Source organism: Ornithorhynchus anatinus, chromosome 3 (genome assembly GCF_004115215.2).
Source record: "Ornithorhynchus anatinus isolate Pmale09 chromosome 3, mOrnAna1.pri.v4, whole genome shotgun sequence".
In the NCBI taxonomy this organism is placed as follows: domain Eukaryota; kingdom Metazoa; phylum Chordata; class Mammalia; order Monotremata; family Ornithorhynchidae; genus Ornithorhynchus; species Ornithorhynchus anatinus.
In genome coordinates this window covers 123271346-123297754 of record NC_041730.1, presented here as the reverse complement: position 1 = coordinate 123297754, position 26409 = coordinate 123271346, and the positions used below count along the sequence as shown (strand labels likewise).

Genomic DNA, 26409 nt, shown 5'->3' with positions numbered 1-26409 from the left:
CTACCCCCACAGCACATATGTGCCAATCATTTTACTTGGCTGCTACCCTAAGTGAAAATGAATTTAATATCTGTTCCCCAACCAGATTTGTAGCTCCTTGTGGGCAAGGATCATGTCTGTTAACTCTCTTATACTGTCCCAAGTATTTATTATAGTGCTTTGCCTCTATTTAGCCCTCATTCATTCATTCAATCATATTTATTGAATGCTTACTATGTATAGAGCACTGTATGAAGTGATTTGGAGAGTACAATACAACAATAAATAGACACATTCCCTGTCCACATCAAGCTTACAGTTTAGTGGAGTTTACAAGTTCTGGAGTAGATACGAGATAATTGGGTTGGACACAGTTCCTTTCCAACACAGGGCTTCCAGTCACACTCCCCATTTTACAGGGGAGGTAACTGAGGCACAGAGAAGTTAAGTGAATTGCCCAGGGTCACACAGCAAACAAGTGGCAGATGTCCTTATGAGGCCCTTCTGATTCCCAGGCCTACACTCTATCCACTAGCATCATTTTACTAAGACTTTACTCTGCACACATCTCCCCAACAAATCTCCCCATTACCTGAAAACCTTCAATGGGTTCATTCATTCATTCATTCAATCGTATTTAGTGAGGGCTTACTATGTGCAGAGCACTGTACTAAGTGCTTGGAATGTACAATTTGGCAACTGATAGAGACAATCCCTGCCCAACAATGGGCTCACAGTCTAAACAGGGGAGTGCTCCCTGCATCAAGCATAAACCCATGGCCACTGACATTAAGACCCTCTATCAGCAAACCTCCCTCTACTTGTCCACTCTTTTCTCTGACTACATCCCAGCTGACACACTTCATTCCATTTCAGCTAACCTAAACACTGTGCCTTGTTTCTCCCCTTACTGCTGCCTGGAATTCCTTTCCCCAACATATTCACCACACCACAGCTTTCCCCACTTTCAAAACCCTGCTGAAATCACATCTACTCCTGCAGGCTTTCCCTGATTATTTCTTCTCTCCCCAGGGCTTATCTACCCAACTACCTCCTTAGTATTTTGTGCACATCTATGCTCTCACAACTTCCTGGGCAGCATTTTGGTAAGTACTCTGTTACTCAGGAATTTACTCATCTAAGTATCCACTTTTCCTCCTTCTCCTATTTTTTTGGTGTGTCTTTTTCTCCCACTAGATTACACTTTCCTCAAGGCCAAGGATCGTATGTATTGTCAGCTGTGTGACTGTGGACAAGTCACTTAACTTCTCTGTGCCTCAGTTACCTCATCTGTAAAATGGGGATTAACTGTGAGCCCCACGGGGGACAACCTGATTACCCTGTGTCTACCCCCAGCGCTTAGAACAGTGCTCTGCACATAGTAAGTGCTTAACAGATACCAACATTATCTATTAACTTTGTTGGATTCTTGCAAATGCTTAGTTCGGCTCTCTCCACACAGTTAAGTGCTCAATAAATATGGTTGACTAGCAAACACGTTTAACCTAGAATACCCCCCCCCAACTTACAGTAATATTCTTTGCAATTATCCTGATGATAATCATGTCCTCCTCTTTCAAAGATTTGAAGGATACTGTTCAGGGGAGGGAAGAGTCTTCCCTCAGTTTATCCCTGTTGAAAAGTCTTTGGATGAAAAGCAGTGTGGCCTAGTGGAAAGAGCATGGGCCTGGGAGTCAGAGGACCTGGGTTCTAATCCCAGCTCCATCACTTGTCTGCTTTGTGAATTTGGGTAAGTCACTTATATTCTTTATGCTTCAGATACGCCATCTGTAAAATATAGATTAAATCATCCTCCTCCTCCTCCTCTCTCTGAATTAGACTGTGGGCCTCATGTAGGACACAGACTGTGTTCAACCTGATTATTTGTTGAATAACCCGAACACTGGCACATAGTAAGTGCTTAATAAGTGTCATTAAAGAAAAGTGGGATTGAAGGAGTGTCTTCAGAGAGGTGAACGAGAGATTCATTTGTTTATTCAATGCAATCATATTTATTAGGAGCTTACTGTGTGCAGAGCACTGTACTACGAGCTTGGGAAAGTATAATACAAAAACATAAGAGATGAGGTTCATGGGAACAAGAGACTCATTCGGGCCTAGGAACATCAAAAAAGGAGATGACCAGAATGAGGTGAGGAGAATGATAAGGAAGGAGGACTCCAGAGAGAAAAGGGAAAGTGAGGGATGATGGCAGATGTGCGGAGTTCCTTAGAACCCAGACTGAGGAGGCCATAGTTTTCACAAATGACTATAGTCTGAGAGAGGACTTTCAGCAAGGGAGTTGTTAAAGTGCCTGGCAGAAGACTCATTTCCTCAGAGTCACTTTGGACCGACCTGAGGGAGTTGGGGAGGTGTGTGAGGAGGGGATTTCCTTACACCAGATGTGAGATGCTCCAGCGCCTGAACCAGAGAGCTGGCTGTGGAGGCTAAGAAGAAAGGTCAGATCTTCAAGATACTGTGAAGGGGAAAAAGACACTTCAGGATTTGATTGCCATAGGAAGAATTCTTCTGAATGCTAAATTTGGCTGAAGACCTGTCCTGGTGCAGTTGGTTATCCCTGCCAAGGCCTGCTCCAGAACCTTAGTCCCAGAAGACCCTGAGCACCATGCAGCCCCTACCCATGGGGTGGCTGAAGCAGAATTGTAGTTGGGAACAGGACGGGTGGTGATTTTGCAGCTCAGAACACAAGCTTGTGTTCTTAGCTTTAATTAGAGGAACACAAACCAATTCCTCAGTGGAGTTTGTTATCCAGTTGGCCCCCTCCACATTCCTCTGAGGAGATGAGGGGCACGGAATATTATCCCCATTCTGAAGCCAGGGAAACCGGAGCCTGGAGAAATGAGGTAACTAGCCCAAGCCAATGAGTGACAGAGGCAGGAGAGGAACCCACATTTCCTGATCAGCTTTAGTTACTTTCCACCAGACAATGCCGTCTCCAATCCTAAAATAAATATTATCTCGGAAAGCCAGGATAAGGCTTCAGGCGAGTGGACCCAGCTAAGGCTGTGCAGGGTTAAGTAGTTCCTGCTTCTGGAGATGGGATTCTAACTTAAAATAAATCATATGTGAAATGAGCTCAGAGGTCTCAGTGTACTACAGCCCTACCAAAAATTTGTCTGTCTTCGGTGAGTCCCGTCCCTGCTGGCCTGGAAGTGAGGGGCTGAGAACCACTGAGCTATAGGAAGCCATCTGGCTCCCAGCTACCGCGTTGCAGCTGCCCCCGGCTGGTGCTATCAGCTTCAGCAGAGGAACGCCGGGCCCTGAAAAACTGGGCTAGCTTAACCCAAAGACAATTCTCCGCAGCCAACAAAAGGGGTGGCCGTCAAGACGGGGCAGGGAGAATAACTCAGGATGGGAGCTTGTCTGGAGCGAACAAAGAGGGCGGGAATACCGGTCATGGAAGAACCAAAGAAGTGAGCGAGTTGGGGCTAATTGGCTATCAGCAACCTTCTCCGGTGGGGAGCAGGAACTTGCAGTAGCCACGACATTGCACCAGTAAGCGCTGAACAGCTGTTTGGAAGAGCCGTCCTCCCTCCGGAGACGGAGATGGAACACGTCTCTCCCAGTATGAACTGAAAGGAGGAATCTGCTCCTTTCCATTGTAATTTGGTTAAATAGTTTAACTACTTTGCAGTTGAAACAAAACAGAGCAATTATTAGGAATAACACTGTGATAATTACCCTGCCCCGCAAATCGTCCCCAGCTGTGGATCTTCCCACTGTACTGGGAGTGCGTGGAATTAGCAGGTTTCCTGGCTGGAAGCAGAAGTCCTAGATCATTCTCATTCCACTGACACATTGCCCCGGCCCTTCTTTCCAAGTCCCCTCTTCTCCCCCTCATTTGAGCTGCTTGGAACACTGCACACTGTCACGTGCAAAGAAACAATAAGTAGCTGGAGACTTAGCACTGCTTTTCCTTTGGAATAGGCCTGGGGCTGAAAATGGGTCAGGCATATGACAGCCCAGTGATCCAAATCAATATGAACTCTGTCCTGGGCCAGATAAGTACTGCAGGTCCTGGTGGGTTGCAAGAGGAAGTGGGTGTGCTCGCCAGAGAGAAGTCCTGCAGGGGATGTGGTGCGGGTGGGCCAAGATGGAGCCCTCCCCTGGGAATGTGGATTCAGTGCCCAGCCGCCTATGGTCTCAGAATCCAGATCAGAGCCCCCGAGGGGCTGGCTGCCTACCAGGCGGAGATTAATGTCTTGTATCCCTCAGCTCACAGAGGCTTAACGGGAATCCCAGGAGAATCCTGGCCACGCTCCCATGTGCTCTGAGTTGCACAGTCTTCAGCGATCACAGTGTTCCGGCCCTGGAGTGTCCCAGCTCCCACTCTCAGCATGGCCTAGTGGATAGAGCACGGGCCTGGGAGTCAGAAGGACCTGGGTTCTAATCCTGCTCTACCACTTGCCTGCTATGTGACCTGGCGCAAGTCATTTTACTTCTCTGTGCTTCTGCTTCCGCATCTGTAAAATGGGGATTGAGACTATGAGCCCTATTTGGGACAGGGACTATGTCCAACCTGCTTAGCTTGTGTCCAACCTGCTTAGCTTATATCCACCCCAGAGCTTAATACGGTGCCTGGCACAAAGTAAGTGCTTAACAGATGCCACAGTTATTATCTCATACTGGAATCTCCATGGATTCCGTTTGCCCAGGTCGGGGGGGGGGGAAGGGGCAGAGTAGAGCACAGGCTCCCTCTCTTACGAGGCTCCAAGGAGAGTCCCGTAGCCCGGGAGCAGTGGAACGGTGGCTTTGTTCTACATCTCCAGCTCCTGGAGAACTTCTTTGGATTTTGGAGCCAGGTGATATGGCAGTTGGGCTTCTCTGCAGCCCATAGTCAACCTGAGCCTATGGGTGGAGGAAAGCAAATATTGGGATGGGTAGGTGGGTCCTCAGAATACCTACACACCCCCTTTGTGCCATGTGTATCCAAGATGTCAGGATTGAGGGTGGAAGCCTCAAGTCTTCCAGAGGAAGGGGGCTCTTCCAGCAGCCCAGCAATCTTGAGTCTGTACACCAGCTAACTGAGGTAAAGCTCCCTAGACCAGACCCTTTAATAAAGTCACTATGGATTAACAGATGTTGCTTCATTGAACAGAGGGGCCCAGCCTGCCCTGCAAGACTACTGATTTCTCCATTTGGACACAGAGGGAGAATTGAAGTTGAAGGCCGCTCAGAGAAATAGCTCTCCACTCTTTAAGATTTACCCATATCTCCTGCATGGTCACCTTTTCCTGAAGCTGCCTTTTGGCTGATTCACTGCTTTTTGCCCCTACTACAGGGAGTGAACAGGGCCAAAGAAGACATATGCAAATCAAATCATTCCTGCAAATGTCTGGTAAAGGAATAATGACAAGGGAAGATGGCTGAAACTCTTAGTTGAAAATGCGTTTGAAGATTACCTAAGGATTTCCTTTATCCTGCTAATTCTGCTCCCATTAATGCATCTATTTGCAAATTACATTATATTATATATTTGCATAATGCAAATATTTACATAACTGGAGGGAACAATTTAATTACCAGCTTTTTGGTAATTAAATCTTTCCAGGGTCAATAAACAAAACTATAATCCTGTAAACCAGAATGTGATCAATGTCCGAAGCCCTGGAAAGATATAATCATTAGGAAGGGAAGCGGAAATCAATTAACATGGAACATAAGGGGATAATAGATAGAATTCCAAAGAGGAAGACACCAGGATTGTATTCCCAAGAGTAAGAAGTATTCAACGAAAGAATCAACTCGACTGGGAAATCAGCAAGAGTCCCTTTACTTAGGATGCTTAAACACAGAGAGTTCCAAGGGCTAAAAGTCAAGCATTTGGGAGGGATTCAACAGACATCTGACATCAGCAGGGATAAATCTGCTCAGAATCCAAAAGAGTTTGTCTTCTCACCACTGATCTGGGGTTTTGACAAGGACAGTAAAGTAGTGTGGTTAAGGTGAGCGAAGTGGTTAGGAGAACAAAGTAATGATTCTTTCCGAAGGTAGCATTTTGGCCTTAAAAGATCAAGTAGACTTAACGTGCTGAGAATTTCACACACCTGCAGGTATGGAAGAATGCTCTAGAGTTGCGGAATTTGAGGTTATGTGTCCCTTCTATAACAGACTACAGACCTGTTCCCCATTCTGGGAGAATTAATCATTTCTAGAGGATTTAGCAAGCTTCCAAAACTTCCTGCCAATTTCTACTAGCTGAGCCATGTTTCATGACAACAGGACAACAGGAAAAGGGATATCCCAAACTTTGATGCACATTACTTTGGTGTGTGTGTGTATGTATGCATACATGTATACATATGTATCATACCTACATATAATAGATATAGTATTATTATTACTATGGAATTTGTTAAATGCTGACTATGTTTCAAATGCTGTTCTAAATACTGGGAAAGACACAAATTAATCAGGCTGGACATAGTCCCTGTCCCATATGGGACTCCCAGGCTATGGAGGAGGGAGATCAGATATTGGTGAATCTCCATTTTACAGATGAGGAAACTGAGGCACAAGGAACTTAAGTGACTTGTCCAAAGTCACACAGCAGATAATTGAAAGAGCTGAAATTAGAATCTCAGCCCTCTGCCTCCCAGGCCTATACTCTTTTCACTAGGTCACAATGCTCCTCATAAATAAAGGATATATCTGACCTTTATTCTGAAGATCCTTGTCCATGAGCACAGTTGAAAAGGCAGGTGCCTGACTCCCTTCTGTGCTGTGGGTCTTAAAATCTAATCTCTTGGTCTTTTGATGAATTTACTTGTCTCTGTTTTCAAGTCCTCCTCTTGGTGTCGAGATCTTTGTGGAGTCTTTGCTCAAAGGAGAATATCCCCATTCCAGTCACTGCCACATTAGAGTGGTCTCTCCATCATAATTTATTTATATTAATGTCTGTCTCATCCTCTAGACTGTATGTTCATTGTGGAGAGGAAATGTGACCCTCAACTCTGTTATATTGTAATTTTTAATAATCATAATGATGGTATTTGTTAAGCACTTACTATGTGCCAAGCACTGTTCTAAGCGCTACTCTCCCAAACACTTTAGTGCAGTGCTCTACACATGGTAAGTGCTCAATAAATACGACTGACCAACTGACAGTCACTCACTAGTCCCTTGTTGTGTCATTGTGCTTCACTGTGTCGTTAAAATGCTTGGATGTGTCCCCTTTCAGTTTTCCGACCCTCAGCTTTTGGGGAATCAGGCTGTCATCCGTTGACCCACCCAGAGAGTTTCTGTGGCTGCTCTCATAGCCTCTATCCTGGTGAGCTGTCAGTGTTCTAGGTATTCACTGTTAACCTTTTCATGTTGAGGATGGCTCACTGGGGAGAACGGTGAAACCCCCCAAGAAGCTGGATGTACCTTCTGCAGTAAGTCCAGATCTCAAGGACAGCCTTCAAGGAAAGCATTATAGTTGGCAAGATCTGGAGAAACAATCCATCCAATTGTATTTACAGAGAGGATTCTTTGTGCAAAGCCCTGAACTAAGAGCCTGAAAGAGTACAATATGAAAGAGTTGGTAGACACGTTCCCTGCCCACAACAAGCTTTTATTCTAGAGGTAGATGCAAATATTAATATAAATACAATTACAGATACATACATAAGTGCTGAGGGAAGGGTGAATAAAAGATGCAAATCCCAAGTGTAACAGTGACGTGCAACAGAAGAGGAAATAAGGGCTTAGTCTGGGAAGGTTTTTTGGAGGAGATGTGCTCTAAGTATGGCTTTGAAGTTAGGGAGAGTGATTGTTGGTCGGCATGAAGAGTGAGGGCATTTGAGGCAAGAGACAGGATGCGGGCGAGAGGTCAACGGCAAGAGAGCCACAGACAGGGAGTGGATGAGCCGCTCCAGATGCCCTTGCTACTGACTCTCCGGAGCTCTGTGACAGAGTCACAGCTCTGTCAGGGTCACAGAAAGAAGCAAGAACTTTGGGGAACAGGCAGCAGTTGTGGTTCCCCTTAACTGCTCCTGCTCCTTCCCTCTGTTGGCTCCCACTAACATTTTTTGAGGAGTGTGGTGAAGAGGGTGATATATGAGGGGGGAAAGGCAGAGATGACAGTTTTTCATTTTGAGCATAGACTGGGAGGGGACAGGCTATGTGGAACAAATAGCTCAGGAAATTACCACTCTGGGGCTTCCCAACCTGATCGGAAACACACACATCTTATCAGAGACCAGGGAAGAGTGAGCTATGTAGATATATTTGTTATATATTATAAATTATTTACTAGCATTTGTGTCCACCTCTCCCTCTAGACTCTAAGCTTTTGTGGACAGGGAACATGTCTACCAACTCTGTTGTACTGTACTCTCGTGAATGCTTAGTATAGTGCTGGCTGTAGTAAGCACTCAATAAATAACCATTGATGATGGGGCTGGGAGTCCAGCTCAGAAAAACCTAGGTCCACCTATGGGGACAGGTGGAGGATGTGGAGGTAGAGTGTGTGTTTGTGACCTTCTAGTGAAATCCTGAGGCCACAGAAATAAAATATCTCAAAATAGGTTGCAAACCTCTGGTTTAAGGTGAACTCCTTTCCCCTTGGAGACCAAAAAGAACCTTCTCTTTGTTTCTGTCAGCCAAGGGGAAGAAAGCATCGAAACCATCCACCGACAGCTTCAGGAGGGCGAAATGTTGTTTGGGCTGAATGAATTTACTTACCCGTCGAGGAGAGCTATGACATTCTTCCTCGGGCGCCCGATATTAGGTCCATACAAGCTGGCTCTAGAGTAAGTCCGAATTGGTTGCAGCAGGCTTTTCAGCTGGATGTAGTCCTTCCCCAGTTGGCTGCCATTCACCGCGCGGCCATTCATGGTCCGATAGTTATTAGGCTCTGGATTAAAAGCAGACACGTGAATTAGGGTTGGGCAGTTCAGGCTTCCTGTCCCCACCCCCTGCTTGGCCCCCACCTAGTCAGGAAAACCTGACTCCACGGAGAGGCTTGTCTCCAACCCGAGCCTTGAGTGGTGCTTATCTTGAGGATTAGTAAGGAAATATCTGAGAAGTGGGTGGTTGGAGGTGAGGGCATCAGAGTAGTCAAAGAGAAGCTCCAGGGCAGTGAATAGGGTAGGGGCCTGGGAGTCAGAAGTTCATAGGTTCTAATTCTGGCTTCACCACTTGTCTGCTGTTTGACCTTGGGCAAGTCACAAGGCACTTCTCTGTGCTTCAGCTCCCTTATCTATAAAATGGGGATTAAGGCTGTGAGCCCTATGTGGGACAGGGACTATGTCCAACCCGATTATCCTGTAATAATGTTGGTATTTGTTAAGTGCTTACTATGTGCAGAGCACTGTTCTAAGCGCTGGGGTAGATACAGTGTAATAAGGTTGCCCCACGTGAGGCTCACAGTCAATCCCCATTTTACAGATGAGGGAACTGAGGCACAGAGAAGTGAAGTGACTTGCCCACAGTCACACAGCTGACAAGTGGCAGAGCCGGGAGTCGAACTCATGACCTCTGACTCCAAAGCCCAGGCTCTTTTCCACAGAGCCACGCTGCTTCCCCTGTACATACCGCAGCTCTTAGAAAGGAGCCTGGCACATAGTAAGTGCTTAACAAATACCATAATAATAATTACTATTATTGTTAAGGCCTGGCAGAGGCCAGGTTGGCACCAATCTTGGACTGATCTTCCCAGTCTCTCTCCAAACAAGTGCTCAGAGACTGATATGCCTTGGGCAGTAGGGCTTTTTAATTTTGCAACATGACACTGGAGGAGTAAAAGGACAGACAAACCCATGTCCAGAAAACCCTGCCCCCACTCCCCACTCCCCGTCCTCTCTCAGTCACCCCAGGAGACAACAAGGGATCTGCAGATTCCAAGGACATCCAGCCCAGCCCCATCCTCGACACACACTCGTATTGCTGGGAAAATAGCAAGTTTGACATTTCAAATTCAATTAGCAAAGGGAATGAGAGGGACAGGGAAGCAAGGAGAATGACAAACTTGCTTCAGAGCAAGTAATTCAAGACTTCTCAGTTGGGTAAATAAACTTTGGCAATGAAAATAAATCAGTCTGGGAGGGGATTGAGGATCTTAGAGCAGATGTCACCAGTCGGCTGGCAGAGCATTGGCAATGCTTATTTTTCTTGACCGGAGTGAGGATTTTTTCTTTTACCCAGAAGAACAACATAAACTTCACTCTCCTGACCTCTCTTCTCCAGAAGTGTGAAGCAAAACAAGCACAGTAAGGGCTCAAGGTTCTTCTCCAGGAAGGGGGAATTCAAAATGGCCAGCAACTAACTCTTCAGGAGACAGCCGGGCCTGGCCCACTGCCTGTGAGAGTTGATAACCAAATCTCAGTGCTTGCCAGTTTTTTATTAATGGTATTTGTTAAACACTTACCATGTGTCAAACACTGTTCTAAGCACTGGAGTGGTTCAACTTAATAGGTTGGAAATAGATCCCATCATGTATGGGGTTCACAGTCTACTTAGACTTAGAGGGAGAACAGGAGAATTGAGGCACAGGGAAGCAAAATGACCTTCCCAAGATCAGACAGCAAGCTAACAGGAAAGCAGGGATTAGAACCTATGTCTGACTCCCAGCCCTGTGCTCTTTCCACTAGGCCTTGCTAATTTCCTGAGCCATGTAATGTCCCGAGGAGTTGGGCAGCTCCCAGAAAACCTGGTGGGGAGAGGGGCCATTGTGATTGTCCAGATGAGAAGTCAACGGTTAGGATCTCTTGTCTTAACATTTTTAGGGGTCTAACTCGAATGAGATCACCATAATTCCTAAGATAGCAAATTTCTAAAAAGCAAGGCCTTTATGTATTTGACTGGCTTTATTCAACATTGAGCACACTCCCATATGCTGGTTTGTGCTTAATAAATGCTTTTGACAGTGACAATTATGATCACGGCCCTGAGAACCAATTGCTTTCTGGGACACTTTTCTATTAAAGGAAAGATTCTTTCACCCCTATAGTACCTGCAACTTGCCTGAGTTTTTTCTTGAATCCTTCCCCTTCTCCTCAGCACTTCTTCCTCCTGTCTGCAGATTTTAAAACTTTTTTATGGTATTCGTTAAGTACTTACTATGTTCTAGGCACTATATTAAACGCTTGGGTCACCGAAAGCTAATCAGGTTATACATAGTCCATTTTCCAAATGGGGCCCTCAGTCTTAATTCTCATTTTACAGATGAGGTACTGAGGCACAGAGAAGTGAAGTGACTTGCCAAAGGTCACGCAGCAGATAAATGCTGGAGCCGGAATTAGAACCCAGGTCCTCCTGACTCCCAGTCCATGTGCTATCCATTAGGCCAAGCCTGTCTCTTCCATGAGATTAGGGGAGCCTGGCTTAGTGGAAAGAACCCGGGCTTGGGAGTCAGAGGATGTGAGTTCTAATCCCGGCTCCGCCACTTGTCTGCTGTGTGACCTTGGGCAAGTCGCTTAACTTCTCTGAGCCTCAGTTACCTCATCTGTAAAATGGGGATTAAAACTGTGAGCCCATGAGGGACAATCTGATTACTCTGTATCTAATCCAATGCTTAGAACAATGCTTGGCATATAGTAAGTCCTTAACAAATACCATCACTGTCATTATTATTATTCCTAATACGAGGTCCTTCAGGGAGGGGACCACATCTTCTACCACCTCTAATCTAGACTCTCAAGGATTCAGTCCAGGGCACTGCATAGAGATAGTGCCCAGCAAACACAGCTGATCGCTACTCACCATTTCCTAGCTCCCAAGAGATGTTGTACTTTTTGCTGGCACTGTACTTCAAAAGGCTCAGGGCACTCGAGCTGTTCCATGAGTTATTGGGATTACGGCGCAGTGCGTTCAGGGCAAATATCAGGTGGAGTCCAGAGCAGTCAGCAAAGTTATAAAGTTTGTCTAGAGACCTGGCTGGGAAGAAGCAAAAAAAGGATTGTAACTCTCAAATGATTCCAATCTACGGAAATAACAGCGTGACAGACAAGCTTTCAACTTCACTCCTCCTTAGACTCTCTTTTGAAGGAGAAACCAGTTTGACATTCTCAGGTGAATTGGCAGGTGCTATTAAGCAAGCCCCTACAGCGTGACATTGCAATCAATGTGTAGAGAGTCCAACCTGGCATGTACTCTTCTCTACTCCGACGCGGTATTTCTCGTGTGTCCTCCTGGGTTACCCAGGGTTTGCGGGGGGGCGGGGTGGAGGAGTGCTCCCTTCTCTCTCTGTGAGGACGACATCAAAGAATTTCCTATTTCCCTATGATTTATTCCTTCCTCGCTGGTCTCAGGTATCCAGGTCCCTCCGGAACTCTCACCGGCTCCACTCTCTGTCATCGTCGGCTCCTTTGAAGGCTGAGTTCTCGGCCAGCTACCGGGCAGGGGGTGATTCTCTTAATCTGTTCGAGGCTCCCCGTGTGCACACCTGCGCTTCGTTAGTTATCCTGCCATGAGGCGGAGCATTCCCGGCTCCCCACGGGGCCCCTCTTCCCGCTTCCCCGGCCCCGCAGGTAGGCACCACCGTGTCTGCTCTAAATCTGCTTCCAGGGGAAGTCTGAACCCCTTGTCCTCCACGATCAGGAATTTCTGCTTCCAGGGAAAGTCTGAACCCCTTGTCCTCCACGATCAGGAATTTGAGACCAGTGGGTGAAGACTTTTCCACTTCATTAGATGTCAACCTGCAGGGATCTGATTGCCTACAGATACCACTTTGGGGAGATGTTCCTAAGAAGGCCTTAGAGAAGCTCCACACATACCTATGCAGTGCCAGAAGGGTTGGAATAGGGCTAACCAACCACCGTGCATCAGATCTAAAATAAGCATTCCCGACCACATATCTCAAAAGTAAGAGGACAGTTCGTATCGTTGAATAATAATAATAATAGTAATGATGATTGTGATATTTCTTAAGCATTTACAAAGTTCCAGGCACCGTACTAAGCTCTGGGCGGAATATAAGCAAATCGGGTTGGACAAAGTCACTGTCTCACATGGAACTCACAGTCTTGATCCCCATTGTACAGTTGAGGTAACTGAGGCACAGAGAAATGAAGTGAGTTGACCAAGGAGACAAGTGAGAGAGTAAGGATTAGAACCAATTACCTTCTTACTCCAGGCCCTTGCTCTATCCACTAGGCCATGCTACTTCTCCACAATGATTTTATCTCTAGATACAGGGCTGAGCAAGTGTTGCTTTGGGGACTAAATTTAACAACATATACTGGGGTACTAACAGGTGTTTCATTTCTAGCCACAAAACATGAAAATCATAAACTCATCTAGCTGCAGAAACCTCCCTCCACTCTCATAAAACAAAAGAGAAACATACATATTTAAATATATATGCATCCCTTTCCACACTGGAAACCCCACTTGTTTTCACCTTACCTTAAAATGATCCCCAAATTATTCTTCCCCAAACTATTCAACTTTTCCTCATGGAAACGTCTTCAAAAGAACTTTCAAGATTTCAAATCTGAGGAAGAAAAAACCTAAACACTCTCTTTAGTTTAGATTGCTCTAACCCCCTCTTCTTTTTTTAAGATATGCATTTAGCATTTCTTAAGCCAGCATGGCTTAATGGAATGACCACGGGCATTTGAGTCAGAGGACCTGGGTTCTAATCCCTCCTCTGCTACTTACTTGCTGGGTGATCTCAGCTAAGTCGTTGAACTTCTCTTTGCCTCAGTTAGCTCATCTGCAAAATGGGCTTTGAATACCTGTTCTCTTTCCTATTTAGAACGTGAGCCCCACGTGGGATCTGATTATCTTGAATCTTCCCCAGGATTTAGCAGAGTGCTTGGCACATAGTAAGCACCTAACAGATAGTATTATTAGTATCATTATTGATTATGTGTCAAGCCACTGTGTCAAGCATTGAGATGGACACAAAATAAATATGTTGGACACAATCCCTATTCTGCTGCAGGCTCAAAGTCCCAGAGGGAGGAAGAGCAAAGATTTATCTCCCTATTTTATCCCTCCTATCTCTCTATCTGCTCATTCCCAATCTCTTTCGTGGGCTCCTCCTCTGCCTCCCACCCCCTAACTCTGGGTGTCCCTGTAGGTTCAGATCTGGATCCCCTTCTACTTTCCATCTACACCACTCCCTTAGAGAACTCCTTCGCTCTCATGACTTCAACTACCACCCCATGCAGATGATTCCCAAATCTTCATCGCCAGCCCCGGTTTCTCTCCCTCTCTGCAGTCTCGCATTTCCTGCTGCCTCCAAGACATCTCTTCTCGGATGTCCTGCAGTCAACTCAAACCTAACATGTCAAGAACAGATCTCCTTACCTTCCCATCTAAACCCTGTCCTTCCCCTGACTTTCCCATCACTCTAGACAGCACCTCCATCCTGTCTCACAAGCCCGTAACCTTGGCATTATCCTTCACTCCTCTCTCTCATTCAACCCACATATTCATTCATTCGGTCATATTTATTGAGCGCTTCGTGTGTACAGAGCACTGTACTAAGCTCTTGGAAAGTACAATACAGCAATAAAGACAGACAATCCCTGCCCACGATGGGCTTACAACCTCGGATGGCCTGACTCCGCCTCTAGGATCCCTTTGGCCTGTAATACTAATAATGGTGACATTTGTTAAGCGATTACTATGTGCCAAGCACTGTTGTAATCGCTGGGGTAGATACAAGGTAATCAGGTTGGACACAGTCCCTGTCCCACATGGGGCTCTCAGTCTCAGGCCCCATTTTAAAGATGAGACCACTGGGACCCAGAGAAGTGAAGTGACTTGCCCAAGGTCACACAGTAGACAAGTGGCAGAGGAGGGATTTGAACCCAGGACTTTCTGGCTCCCAGGCCTGGGCTGTAGCCACTAGGCTACACATCTTGTCTATGCTCCTGTGGACAGGACTCCTGCCTATCCACTCTGTCATGCTTTACTCCCTCAAGCCCTTAGTACAGTGAGCACTCAATAAATACTGCAGATTGACTGATCCCCAAACTTTTGTGGCTCACCAGCAGCAGTCCTTACATTTTCTTGGCCACATCTGACTCGCAGAACTGCTCCTTCACCATGGTGATGGCCTCCAGGGAGCCACTCACAGGGGGTACAGAGGGCTAGGGCGGGGGCAGGGGCCGCCTTCTGCCAATCTATCACTAATCCTGCAGGTTCAATCTCCATAACGTCCCTAAAATCCATCCTTTCCCATCCATCCAAATTGCTACCACATTAATCCAAGCACTTATCCTATCCTCTCTTGATTACTCTATCAGCCTCCTTGTTGCCCTTCCTGCCTCCTGTCTCTCCCAATTCCAGTCCATACTTCACTCTGCTATCCAGATCATTTTTCTACAAAAAACCTTGAGTCTATGTTTCTCCACTCAAGAATCTCCAGTGGTTGCCCATCCCACTTCTGCATCAAAAAGAAACTACTTACCATCGGTTTTAAAGTACTCAATCACCTTGCTCCCTCCTATCTCACCTTACTACTCTCCTATTACAACCCAGTCCACACACTAATCCCAGTTCTGCCACTTGCCTGCTGTGTGGCTTTGGGCAAGTCACTTCACTTCTCAGTGCCTCAGTTTCCTCACCTGTAAAATGGCGATTAAGGCCCGCTCCCTCCTACTTAGACTTGAGCTCCATGGGACAGAGACTATATCCAACCCCAGGGTCTTGTAAGTAATCCAGTGCTTGGACATAGTAAGTGCTTAATAAACATCAGAATTATTTTGCTTATCTCTATAGAACATGCCAGCCAAGCTTGATGGTACTTTTCCCAACACCCTATGTGATCCTCTCGCCCTACTCACTCCTTCCATATGGCCTTGCCTGAGAGAGGCTTAATGAGGAGACTGCTTATTGTGGCAAGATGTTTTGGTTAAGAATGCTATGGAAACAAGTCTGTTCACTCACAGATGAAGATATTTTCAAGAGAAGATCGTTTTTATGATGCTTTGGAGATGCTATAACTCGGCCTCACACAGAACCATGCCCCAAAGGGTGGTCACTAAACACTTCTTGTTTTTGTTGGGAAGCAGTGTGACATAGTGGAAAGAGCATGAGATTAGGAGTCAGGTCCTGGGTTCCAATCCCAGCCAAAGAGTCAATCATATTTATTGAGTGCTTACTGTGTGCAGAGCACTATATTAAGCACTTGGGAGAGTACAATATAACAGTAAACAGACACATCCCCTGCCCTCAACGAGCTTAGAATCTCGAGGGAGTTTACAGTCTAAAGGAGTTTATAGTCTAGAGGGAGCTCCCAGCCCTGCCACTTATCAGCAAGGCACTTCACTTCTCTGGGTCCCAGTTACCTCACATCTGTAAAATGGGTATTAAGACCGTGAGCCCCATGTGGGACGTGGGCTGTGTCTGACCTGATAAACTTGTATGCCCCATTGCTTACTACAGTGCCTGGCCAATAGTCGGGTCTTAACAAATACCATTAAAAAAGATGATAGTGATGAAGACAATACTCGGATCCTCATAACAGCTTCCATAAACCTTTAAACATGAAATCTCACCAGGTGGCTATAGCACAAACACTTACACTTTCAACCTGTTTTAACTATTGAGCTTGGCCAGCTCCACACAATCACCTCGCACCTTCCTATATTACCGGGCAGATTTCCTTCTTTGACCCAGCAAGCTCGCTTTGCTCCTCTAACTCCACACTACTCACTGTACTTTGATCTCGTCTATTTCACCATCAACCCCTTACCAGCATCCTTCCTCTAATCAGTGTCATTTATTGAGTGCTCATTATGTGTATGGCATTATATTAAGCATTTGGGAGAGTACAAAAGAATTAGCAGGCACGTTCCCTGACCAAAACGACATTACAGTCTAGAGGGGGAGGCAATCATTAATACGAATAAATAATTTGTAATATCTAATGTAAGAATATGTACATAGTGTTATGGGGTTGGGGGTGGGCAAATATCAAATGTCCAAAGTTCACAGATCCAAGTACATAGATGATGCAGATGGGAGAGTTTTGGGGGCCTGGAACTTTCTCCCCCTTCATATTTGACAGACCACCGCTTTTCCCACTTTTGAAGCCTTCTTAAAGTCCCATCGCCTCCAAGAGGTCTTTCCTAAGCACCCCACTAAACTGTAAGCTCCTTATGGGTAGGGAACATGTCTCCAAATTTTATCTTTTACTCTCCCAAGCACTCAATACAGTGCTCTGCACAAAATAAGTGCTTAATAAATATGACTGAGTGATTGAATCCTCCACTGGAACTAAAGAGAGAAGCTTCCCAGATAATTCAGTTCAGCATAAAGAACCTGAAGAGACCTAGGTGCTTGTCATGTATTTTAGTGCCTGTCTCTTCCACTAAGTTGTAAGTAGTAACAGTATTTATTAAGCCGGGGAAATGTCTACCAATTTGGTTGCATTGTGTTCTCCCGAGCTTGGGGTCTGCACAGAGTAAGCACTCAGAAAATACCACTGATTAACTGATGAAGAGCACATTGTCAGCAAAACATTGTACTAAGCTCTGGGAAAGAAGACACAGGTGAGCATTAGCTAGGCTCCCTGGCCCTCAAGGGGCTAAAAACCTAGGAATGCAACATCCTTTGAAGGCAGAGATTGGGTGTCCCTAATTCCCTCTAAACTGCAATCTCGTAGTGTTCAGGGAAAGTGTCTACCAACTCTGTCTTATTGTTCTCCCCAGTACAGTACTTTGCATACAGTAAGTGGTCAATAAACCTTCTGTTTTATTGTCTCCCAGCACTTAGTACAGTGCTCTGCACACAGTAGGCACTTAATAAATACTATTACTATTACAGTACAAAATGCTTAGTACAGAGCTCTTCACAGAGTAGGCATTTGGAGAATTTAGAGAAGCAGTGTGGCCTTGTAGAAAATGCAAGGGCTCTGCCACTTGTCTGCTGTGTGACCTTGGGCCTTCAAGGACCTTCAAATTCTCTATACCTCAGTTACCTCATCTGTAAAATGGTGATTAAGACTGTGAGCCCCACGTGGGACAATCTGATTACCTCATATCTACCCAAGCATTTAGAACAGTGCTTGGTACATAGAAAGCGCTTAACAAATACCATAATTATTATTATTATTCAATAAATACCATTAATTGGAGAGAAAATATCCCCAACATGGATACTTAGCACCCTGTTAAATCTTTCAAGGGAACTACACCTTTCTCTGCTCCATTCCTCCACCTTTCTTCCTAAAGAGGCAGATCTGATGTGATCACCTCAGGTAGGCCCTGACCTCTTGGGACTGGAGAGAATTTGCTTCACTACTAGGCTTAGTCGGTCACCCAGGGGAGAGGCTTCTCCCTTTGGGCCTTCATGCTGAGTAGCGGCATGGCTTAGTGGAAAGAGCATGGGCCTGGGAGTAAGAAGGTCACAGGTTCTAATCCTGACTCCACCACATCTCTGCTTTGTGACCTTGGGCAAGTCATTTCACTATGCTGCGCCTCAGTTATCTCATCTGCAAAATGGGGATTGAGATCGTGAGCTTCATGTGTGACAGGGACTGTGTCCAACCTGACTAACTTGTATCTACCTCAGTATTTAAAGCAATGCTTGGCACATAATAAGTGCTTAACGAGTACCATTATTTTTTTTTTCACCTTCTCCTTGAGCCTGGAAAAAATGGCCTTTTCCAAATTACAACAATATGCTCTCTCCATAGAGGCATGGCCTTAAAATTCTCCAGAAAGGGAGAGCTCACAATATCCAGGAGAATCCCATTTCAATGTCGAAACAGCCTAATGATAATGAATGTCTTTCCTAGGTCTAACCCAAATTCCTTCCCCAGTGTCCTCCCTCCTCCCTCCTTCCACACAGGCCCCCACCCCCCCACCCCACTGCCCTCTGGTGCAATATTCGGTCATTCCTTCTTGTTCAATCCTTAGTAAGCAAGCAGGACATCCAGACACCCAACATCTGGGGATCAGGATCATCGTCCCTGTAAGCGCTTATACATCTGAACAAATGAGTGGAGAGTATGGGAAAAATTAACAAGTCAAGGAGAAAAGTTCAAAATAAAGTCAGACAATGACATAGTTACTCTTCAGACATTAGGACACAGAGCAAGGGGCTTCCTTTACGGTCCTGCGCGAGCCTTGTTAAACCATGCTCGACGGCACATTCCTGGCTGCTCAACACAACCCGCCCAAGTAGTCTCGGTGACCCAAAAACAACAGCTGAAACCAAATCGTTCAACAGCTTAACGAACGTATCTCTTTCCCTCCCATCTCTGGGCTTCCTTGTGGGCGTGTGCTGTGCATGTGTGAGAAATCCCCCCCTAAACAGTTGCAAAATCAATCAGAACTTTGATGGAAGTTCTGAGAAGGTTTCTCCTCTCTTCCCAACCCCCCGCTCCCTAGATAATTACATCCTCCTTTGCTCTGGGACTCTTGGCTTTTGAGCGTTAGGTGTGGGGCTGGCCTGGTCGGGGGGAGGGGGCGGCGAGGGGGAGCAGCAGGGGCAGACACTGCAGTTTTAAGTGAAATCAGGTGTTGCCTTCCCAGCAAGGATGTCTGGAAAATGTCAAGATCCTTTGAGTAACAGGTATTGGCAGATGAGAACTTCCCACAGCGTTCTGCTGCCTCTTTACCAAGAAGGCCCAGTTGGGCTCTCTTTTTCTTCACTTTATTTAGTCCTTTTATGTATGCCCCAGATTCCTCCCTTCTTTGCTCTCTTTTTGCAAGTGCCAACGAAGAACTGCCATCTTCGACAGACTCTCCTCAGGCACTGTTCGGGAGTGATGGGATTCGGGATCCTTCCTCCCTCCGCACGGATGCCAAGACTTGCAGTCAGAGGGGAAAGCACAGGAATTTTGCAGTCGGAGTGCACGCTGTACTCAGGAATGGAGCTGGAAGAACATCCTCTAGGCCAGTTTTTCCTCATGCCGCAGAACCCGAGCCATTTTTTTCCACAGTCCAATGCAAATGCAGAAGCACAGACATACACAGCCATTTTTTCATTCTCCTTGCCCTCCTGTCTCCAATTATTTTTGCACTGCCTCTTTTAGTAGACCGTAAGCAATTTGAGGGCAAGGAACTATGTCTTCCATTGTATTCATCCCAAGCGCTTAGTACAGTGCTCTGCACATAGTAAGCACTCAATAAATACTATTGAATGAATGATTCTCCCATGTGCTTAGGACAGTGTTCTGCCCACAATAGGTTATCAATACGCTTGATTGACTGAAACAATCTCCCCAGTAGCCATCCAGCCTGAAGCCTCCCCCTCTCCAATCTACTCTGAAAAATGCAGCTGCACTGATCATCTTCATGAAGCATTCCTTGGTTCATGCCACTACTCTCCTCAAAACCCTCCACTAGCTCCCTCTGTCTTTTCGCCTGAAACAAAATCTCATCACAGTTGTCTTTAAGACTCTCCACCATCTGGCCCCATCTTCCCTATCTGTTTTCTTCTGCCCCTAATCCTCAACTCGCTATCCTGGTTCCTCTCAAGCCAACCTTCTAAGCTGCACCTCCCTCTCAAGTTTCCCTCCCCCATCCCCTCATTCATGCCGTCCCCTAGATTGAAACCCCCTCCTTCCCTACATCAGACAGCCTGCAGCTCTCCCCATATCCAAATCCCCCTTAAAATGCCAACAAACTTTCCCAGACCAACTGAACTTTAAGAGGGCAGTTTTGCTGGAGTGAAGATTGGAGTGTAGTCAAGGAGAGAATTTGAGGAGAGGAAATGGAGCAGAAGGTGTAGACAACTTGCTCAAGGAGTTTGGGGTGGAATAGTAGAGGAAGATTGGGCAATAACTGGAGGGAGTCGTTGGGTAAAGGAAGTCTTTTTTAGGATAAGGGAGACATAAACATGTTTGAAAGCAGTGGGGAAGAAGTCACTGGAGAGTGAACAGTTGAAGATGGCAAGAAGATGGAACAGGAGGGGGCAAGTGTTTTGATAAGGTAAGAAAGGATGGGTTGGGGGCACAGGTGGAAGGGGTTGATTTTAACAGGAGGAGGAAGATCTCCTCTTGAAATACTGCTGGGAAGGAGAGATTAGGGACTGGAGAGGATCAGGGAAGATTTCAGGAAGATCACACCTGCTAATTTCAATTTTATCAGTAATATATGTGGTAAAGTCATTGGGGCAAGAGATGGAGTAAAAGGAGTTGGAGGAGGGAGGCAGAAGTCTGAAACAGCTGGCGTGGGCAGTGGGTATGGGAATCAATAAGGATGGAGAAATATTATTTCCCGGCACAGTTAAAGCAGAGGAGGAGGAGCTTAAGATGGACAAGGTTGACCTGGAGTCTGGATTTCCATTAGCAGTGCTGCACAGTGTGAATGCTAAAGTGGAGGAAGTGTACTGTTGAGGTCATACAAGGTTGTAGGTAGGTGGCATAAGATCAATGGAGGGCAGAGCTCAAACTTCTAGGTCGCTTTCCTCCGCCTCGGCCACCTCTCTGAACCTCATCGTGGGCAGGAAATGTATCGGTTTATTGTTGTATTATTCTCTCTCAAGTGCTTAGTACAGTGCTCAACACACAGTAAGTGCTTAAAGAAGCAGCGTGGGTCAGTGGAAAGAGCACCGACTTGGGAGTCAGAGATCATGGGTTTGAATCCCGACTCTGCCACTTGTCAGCTATGTGACTGTGGGCAAGTCACTTCACTTCTCTCTGCCTCAGTTCCCTCATCTGTAAAATGGGGATTAAGACTGGAAGCCTCACGTGGGACAACCTGATTACCCTGTATCTACCCCAGTGCTTAGAACAGTGCTCTGCACATACTAAGTGCTTAACAAATACCAACATTATTGTTATTATTAATAAATATGATTGAATGATAGGGGAGTGAGGGAATTGAGCTCAGTGGAGAGGATGCTGTTGAAGACCTGGATTTGTGTACCAAGAGAATAATAATAATAATGTTGGTATTTGTTAAGCACTTACCATGTGCAGAGTACTGTTCTAAGCACTGGGGTAGATATAGGGTAATCAGGTTGTCCCTCGTGAGGCTCACAGTCTTAATCCCCATTTTACAGATGAGGCACAGAGAAGTGAAGTGACTTGCCCACAGTCACACAGCTGACAAGTGGCAGAGTCGGGATTCAAACCCATGATCTCTGACTCCCAAGCCCGTGCTTTTTCCACTGAGCCATACTGCTTCTCTAAGGGTAGCTTGCACTTTGAGACCAAATGAGGCATGATGATTTTATAAAACTGGAGGGGATCAAAAGATAGGCAGTCTCTTTGCAGGAACAATACAGGGTGTGTGGGAGGGAAGGCAGGTCAGGAAGTTGTGGTCAGAGAGTGGAATTTCAGAGTTGGCAAGGTTGAAGATTATACAGTGACTAGCAATGATGTGTTTAGCAGAGTGCCCAAGTTGGTGAGTGGGTGAGGTTGTGGGGAGCAGGAGGTCGGTGGAGAGGAATCAAGCCATGAGAAGGTCGTCAGCAGCATCCATGTGGATACTGAAGTCATGGGGGATCAGTGTAGGAATGGAGAAAGAGAAAAGGAAGGTGAGAAATAAATTGAAATGGCTCAAAAAAATGGAGGAGGGACATGGGGAGTTATATATGTTGTCTACTAGTAATTGGAATGGGTGGTAGAGGGGGATGATATGGACTTCAAAGGAAGGAAAAGAGGATTTGAGGAGAATTGTTCAAAAGTGGCAATGGGGAACAAAAAGAAAACTAAGTCTGCCCCCTTTCCCTGTGGGCCTTGGGAAGTGGGAGAAGATGAGGCCCCCTCAGGAGAGACAGTATTGTCTGAGGGGAGGCCACTTTCAGTGATGGCAAGAAGGAGCGGTGAGTTGTCTAGGGTGAAGGGAAGCTTTCCCACGCTGGAGCAGGGGGTTCCACGGGCTGCACCTGGCTGGGGGCTGGGAGGGTGGGTGTTGGGAGAGAGTGAGTTGACCAAGGCCAACGCTGGAGATGGGCGAGGAAGAGACAGCATGAGGGGTAGGAAGGGGGATTAGGGAGCTGCTGGGAAACACCAAATGTGCCCTCAAATAAATATTAATTGATGAAGTTGCACTTAGCCTATCACAGACTACTAAATTTCAGAAGAGATAAAAAGGGAAAGAGAAAAATATGGTGACAAGTTGAGTACTCTGGCACAATTTATGCTGTAGTCATTGATTTTCCTGAATGAGGAGATCTGTACTGGGGAAGGGAAGGACTGATATTATAAATTCACAAAATCCCTCCCTTTACTAAATCCATGCTCCGGTAAATGAAAAGGGATTAGGCAGCTAGCCCTTTTTTCACCATACAAAACTCTACAATATCTAAATCAAGATGGAGAGATGAGATTTTTATTTGGGACCAAAACCAATAATGTCATTTTCACAAGAGATAAGCAAGAACTGAGCACAGGTGCCCAGAGAAACTCCAGTGGGAAGGGAAATTGATCAGAAAAAAATATTTCTGATACACTTGAAAATGATCAAACCTGCCAGATAACATACCCCAAACAACATATAGAGTCTAGTAATGACAGTAGAGACACTGAAAATTCTTCACAAATATTAGTGAAATAATCTGGGTACAGAAAAAAACATTTTTCTGAACTTTCTGCTGCCAAAATAGTTTTAAAAATAAAATTTCAGATTTTTGGTGGGGGTTTAGTGCTAAGGAAAAAAAATATTTGGGTGGGCTTATTATTAAACATAGAGTTGTTTCTGATTCATAGTGACTCCATGAAATCACTGGTTTTCTCCAGAACCACCTGTCCTCTGCCGTAATCTGCAACCTTTCTAATGGTTCTTCCATTATTGTGGTTATGGTCTCTAACCATCTAGCTGCTGGTGTGCCTCTTTCTTGTTTTCCATGGACTTTTCCTAGCAATAGTGTCTTATTTGGGTGAGTATAAATCTAAAATGAATCCTTCCTCTATTAGGTATTGTTTAGTTCATTTAAGTTAGCTTATCTTCTCCACTAGGTAGTCCTCAACAGCAGGGAAGGAGGTTAGTCTTCTCTAAATTGGTGAGTGTTCAGTAAATGTTGAGAAGCAGCATGCCCTAATGGGTAGATCTTGGGCCTGGGAGTCAGAAGGACCTGGGTTCTAATTCTATTTCCACCACTTGTTTGCTGTGTGACCTTGGACAAGGCACTTAACTTCTCTGTGCCTCAGCTACTTCATCTGTATCATTGGAATTAAGACCGAAAAAAAATCCAGGATTAAGACCTGGACTATGTCCAATCTGAATAGTTTGCATCTAACCCAGGATTCAGTTCAGTGCCTGGCACTTAGTAATCACTTTACAAATACCACCAAGAAAAAAAAAGGAACAAGAGGAGGAATAATACTGAAATGAAAGAGGAGCATAGCTACAGCCATCCAAATTGAACATAGACAGATTTCTGCCAAGGAATGTTGGAAATCCAGTTATGTGGACACAAAATGATAATTATAATGATTGTGGTATTAAGCACTTATTATGTGTGAGGCTCTATACTAAGATCTGGGGTAGCTACAAACTCATCAGTTGGCCACAATCCCTGTCCCATATGGGGCTCAGAGTCTTAATCCCCATTTTAAATGTGAGGTAACTGCAGCACAGATAAGTGAAATGACTTGCCCAACAGCAGACAAGTTGCAGAGACAGGATTATGATTCACAGGCCCATACTCTATCCATTAGGCCATTGTCCTTCTCAGAACAAAACTGCTGTCCATTTGTATTCAGTAGCTCCTCCTTTCTTCTGCCCTGGAACCCCATGAGAAATAGCATTACAGGAAGCCCATGGAGTAATGAATATCTTGCCCATGGATGGAGGTGGGATGCCTGGCTCCTTGCCTCTTCCCACATGGAGAGTAGTTCCAGGACATCCAGAGTTCCTGCGCATCATTATGCTGCCTGGACCAATGGGCGCTCAATAAATTTCATGACTAACGTCAGTGGCACGTCCAGGAACCGACTCTGTCACTTAAAATTAGAAGGAGAGACCCCAGTGACCGAGTCGTGGGATTACTATGCATTGCCTTGAGGCGTACCACTACCTCGGAGCTGACAGCATGGGAGCCTATCAGTTCAAATCTAATAACTCTGACTTCAGGCCCTCTCTGGGGACAGAGAGAGATGGGTGGCGAGAAGCCAGGAAACAAACTGGCTTCAGTACAGGCTTTTTTTCAGCCAATGAAAATGATGGCAGGAATTTCTTGGTCTTTAATTTTACCCAATTTCTCCTATTTTTACCACCTTTTCCCAAGGCTAAACATTTCATCCACGATGTTCATTTAGTTGACATTTCCACAATTCTCCTCGAGGAAGCCATGGTTCCATCTCCAAAGACGGCATCTATTAGAAAGAATAAACGCCCCCTGCCCTGTCTTGCTCCTCATCATTTATGTTTCTCTTCACCTGCCCTTAGAAGACCCTCGCCGATCATTTCTTCATCAATTTTCAAAGTCTCCTCAGAGCGGCTTCATTTTGGATTTGCTCAGCTCAATTCTAACCTCAAGCCCAGATTTGACTTGGAGAAACCTAAGAAATCTTGGGCTCCTAACTTGTGGTATTTTCTTCCAGGTGGAGCCTTGGAGGAGGAGGAGTAATAACAGTAATGATAGTTTCTTATTAAGGACTTACTGCTGCAGAGCACTGTACTAATGAGTACACTGTCTCTCAGGGAGCTCACCATCTAATAAGAGAGGGGAGAACCAAGGAACTTTTGTAACTGCCCAAGGTCTCGTAACCCGAGCTCATCTAACTCAGGACAGATCATTTAATAGTATTTGAGTACTTGTCCTCTGCAGACCTCTGTACTAAATCATTCAATCAGTGGTATTTATTGAATGCTTAATGAGTGCAGAACACTGTACTTAGGGCTTGGGAGAGTATCAATTCAACAGACATAGCAGACACATTTCCTACCCATAACAGAACACTTGGGCAGTCCATTACATTGTGCAATTACCATCGTCGCCTGCAAGGAGAGAAGACCAAAGACAGCTTTGGTCAGGATGATGGGGGCATTTCTTACAGAATAATAATACTAATAATAATGAATGTGGTATTTGTTAACCACTTACTATATACCAAGCAGTGTACTGAGCCCTGGGGTGGATACAAGCAAACTGGGTTGGACACAACCCCTTTCCCCCATGGGGTTCAGATTCTTAATCCCCATTTTACAGAGGAGGAAACTGAGGCACAAAGAAGTGAAGTGACTTGCCCAAGGTCACACAAGTGGTGGAGCTAGGATTAGAGCCCAGGTCCTTCTGATTCCCAGGTCCATGCTCTATCCACTAGGCCATGCCGCTTCTTGCATGGGGAGGAAGAAGCTCTTTAGAAGGGCTTTGGAAGAAGCAAGAGACATGGTTTAGCCCAGGTGAGTTGCTCGGTTGTTCCCTCCCATGCATTTAGTATAGTGCTTTATAAGTGAATGACACATCATAATCCCCATCATCAAGAAGAAAGAGGAGAGGGCTGATTCTAGAGGAATTATTAGGGTAGTTTTTTGGTTTCCATTGCCGGCAGGATCTTAGCCAGAGTTCTTTTGGAAGTAAATCATTACAAAAAGGCATCTCGGGAATCATGATGAGGAATCAAATCAA

The 26409-nt window shown here is 45.5% G+C and overlaps 1 protein-coding gene across 1 annotated transcript in view; it reads right to left on the bottom strand.

Moving 5' to 3' along the window:
• The window catches only part of HPSE2 (heparanase 2 (inactive)), a 563007-nt gene that overhangs the window by 238340 nt on the left and 298258 nt on the right, over positions 1 to 26409 (bottom strand). Inside the window, exons 4-5 of the mRNA XM_029059340.2 lie at positions 11686 to 11859; positions 8668 to 8839 (exon numbers count right to left, since the gene is read on the bottom strand). Of these exons, the coding sequence (XP_028915173.2) occupies positions 8668 to 8839; positions 11686 to 11859 (346 nt within the window). The remainder of the gene's footprint in view (positions 1 to 8667; positions 8840 to 11685; positions 11860 to 26409) is intronic.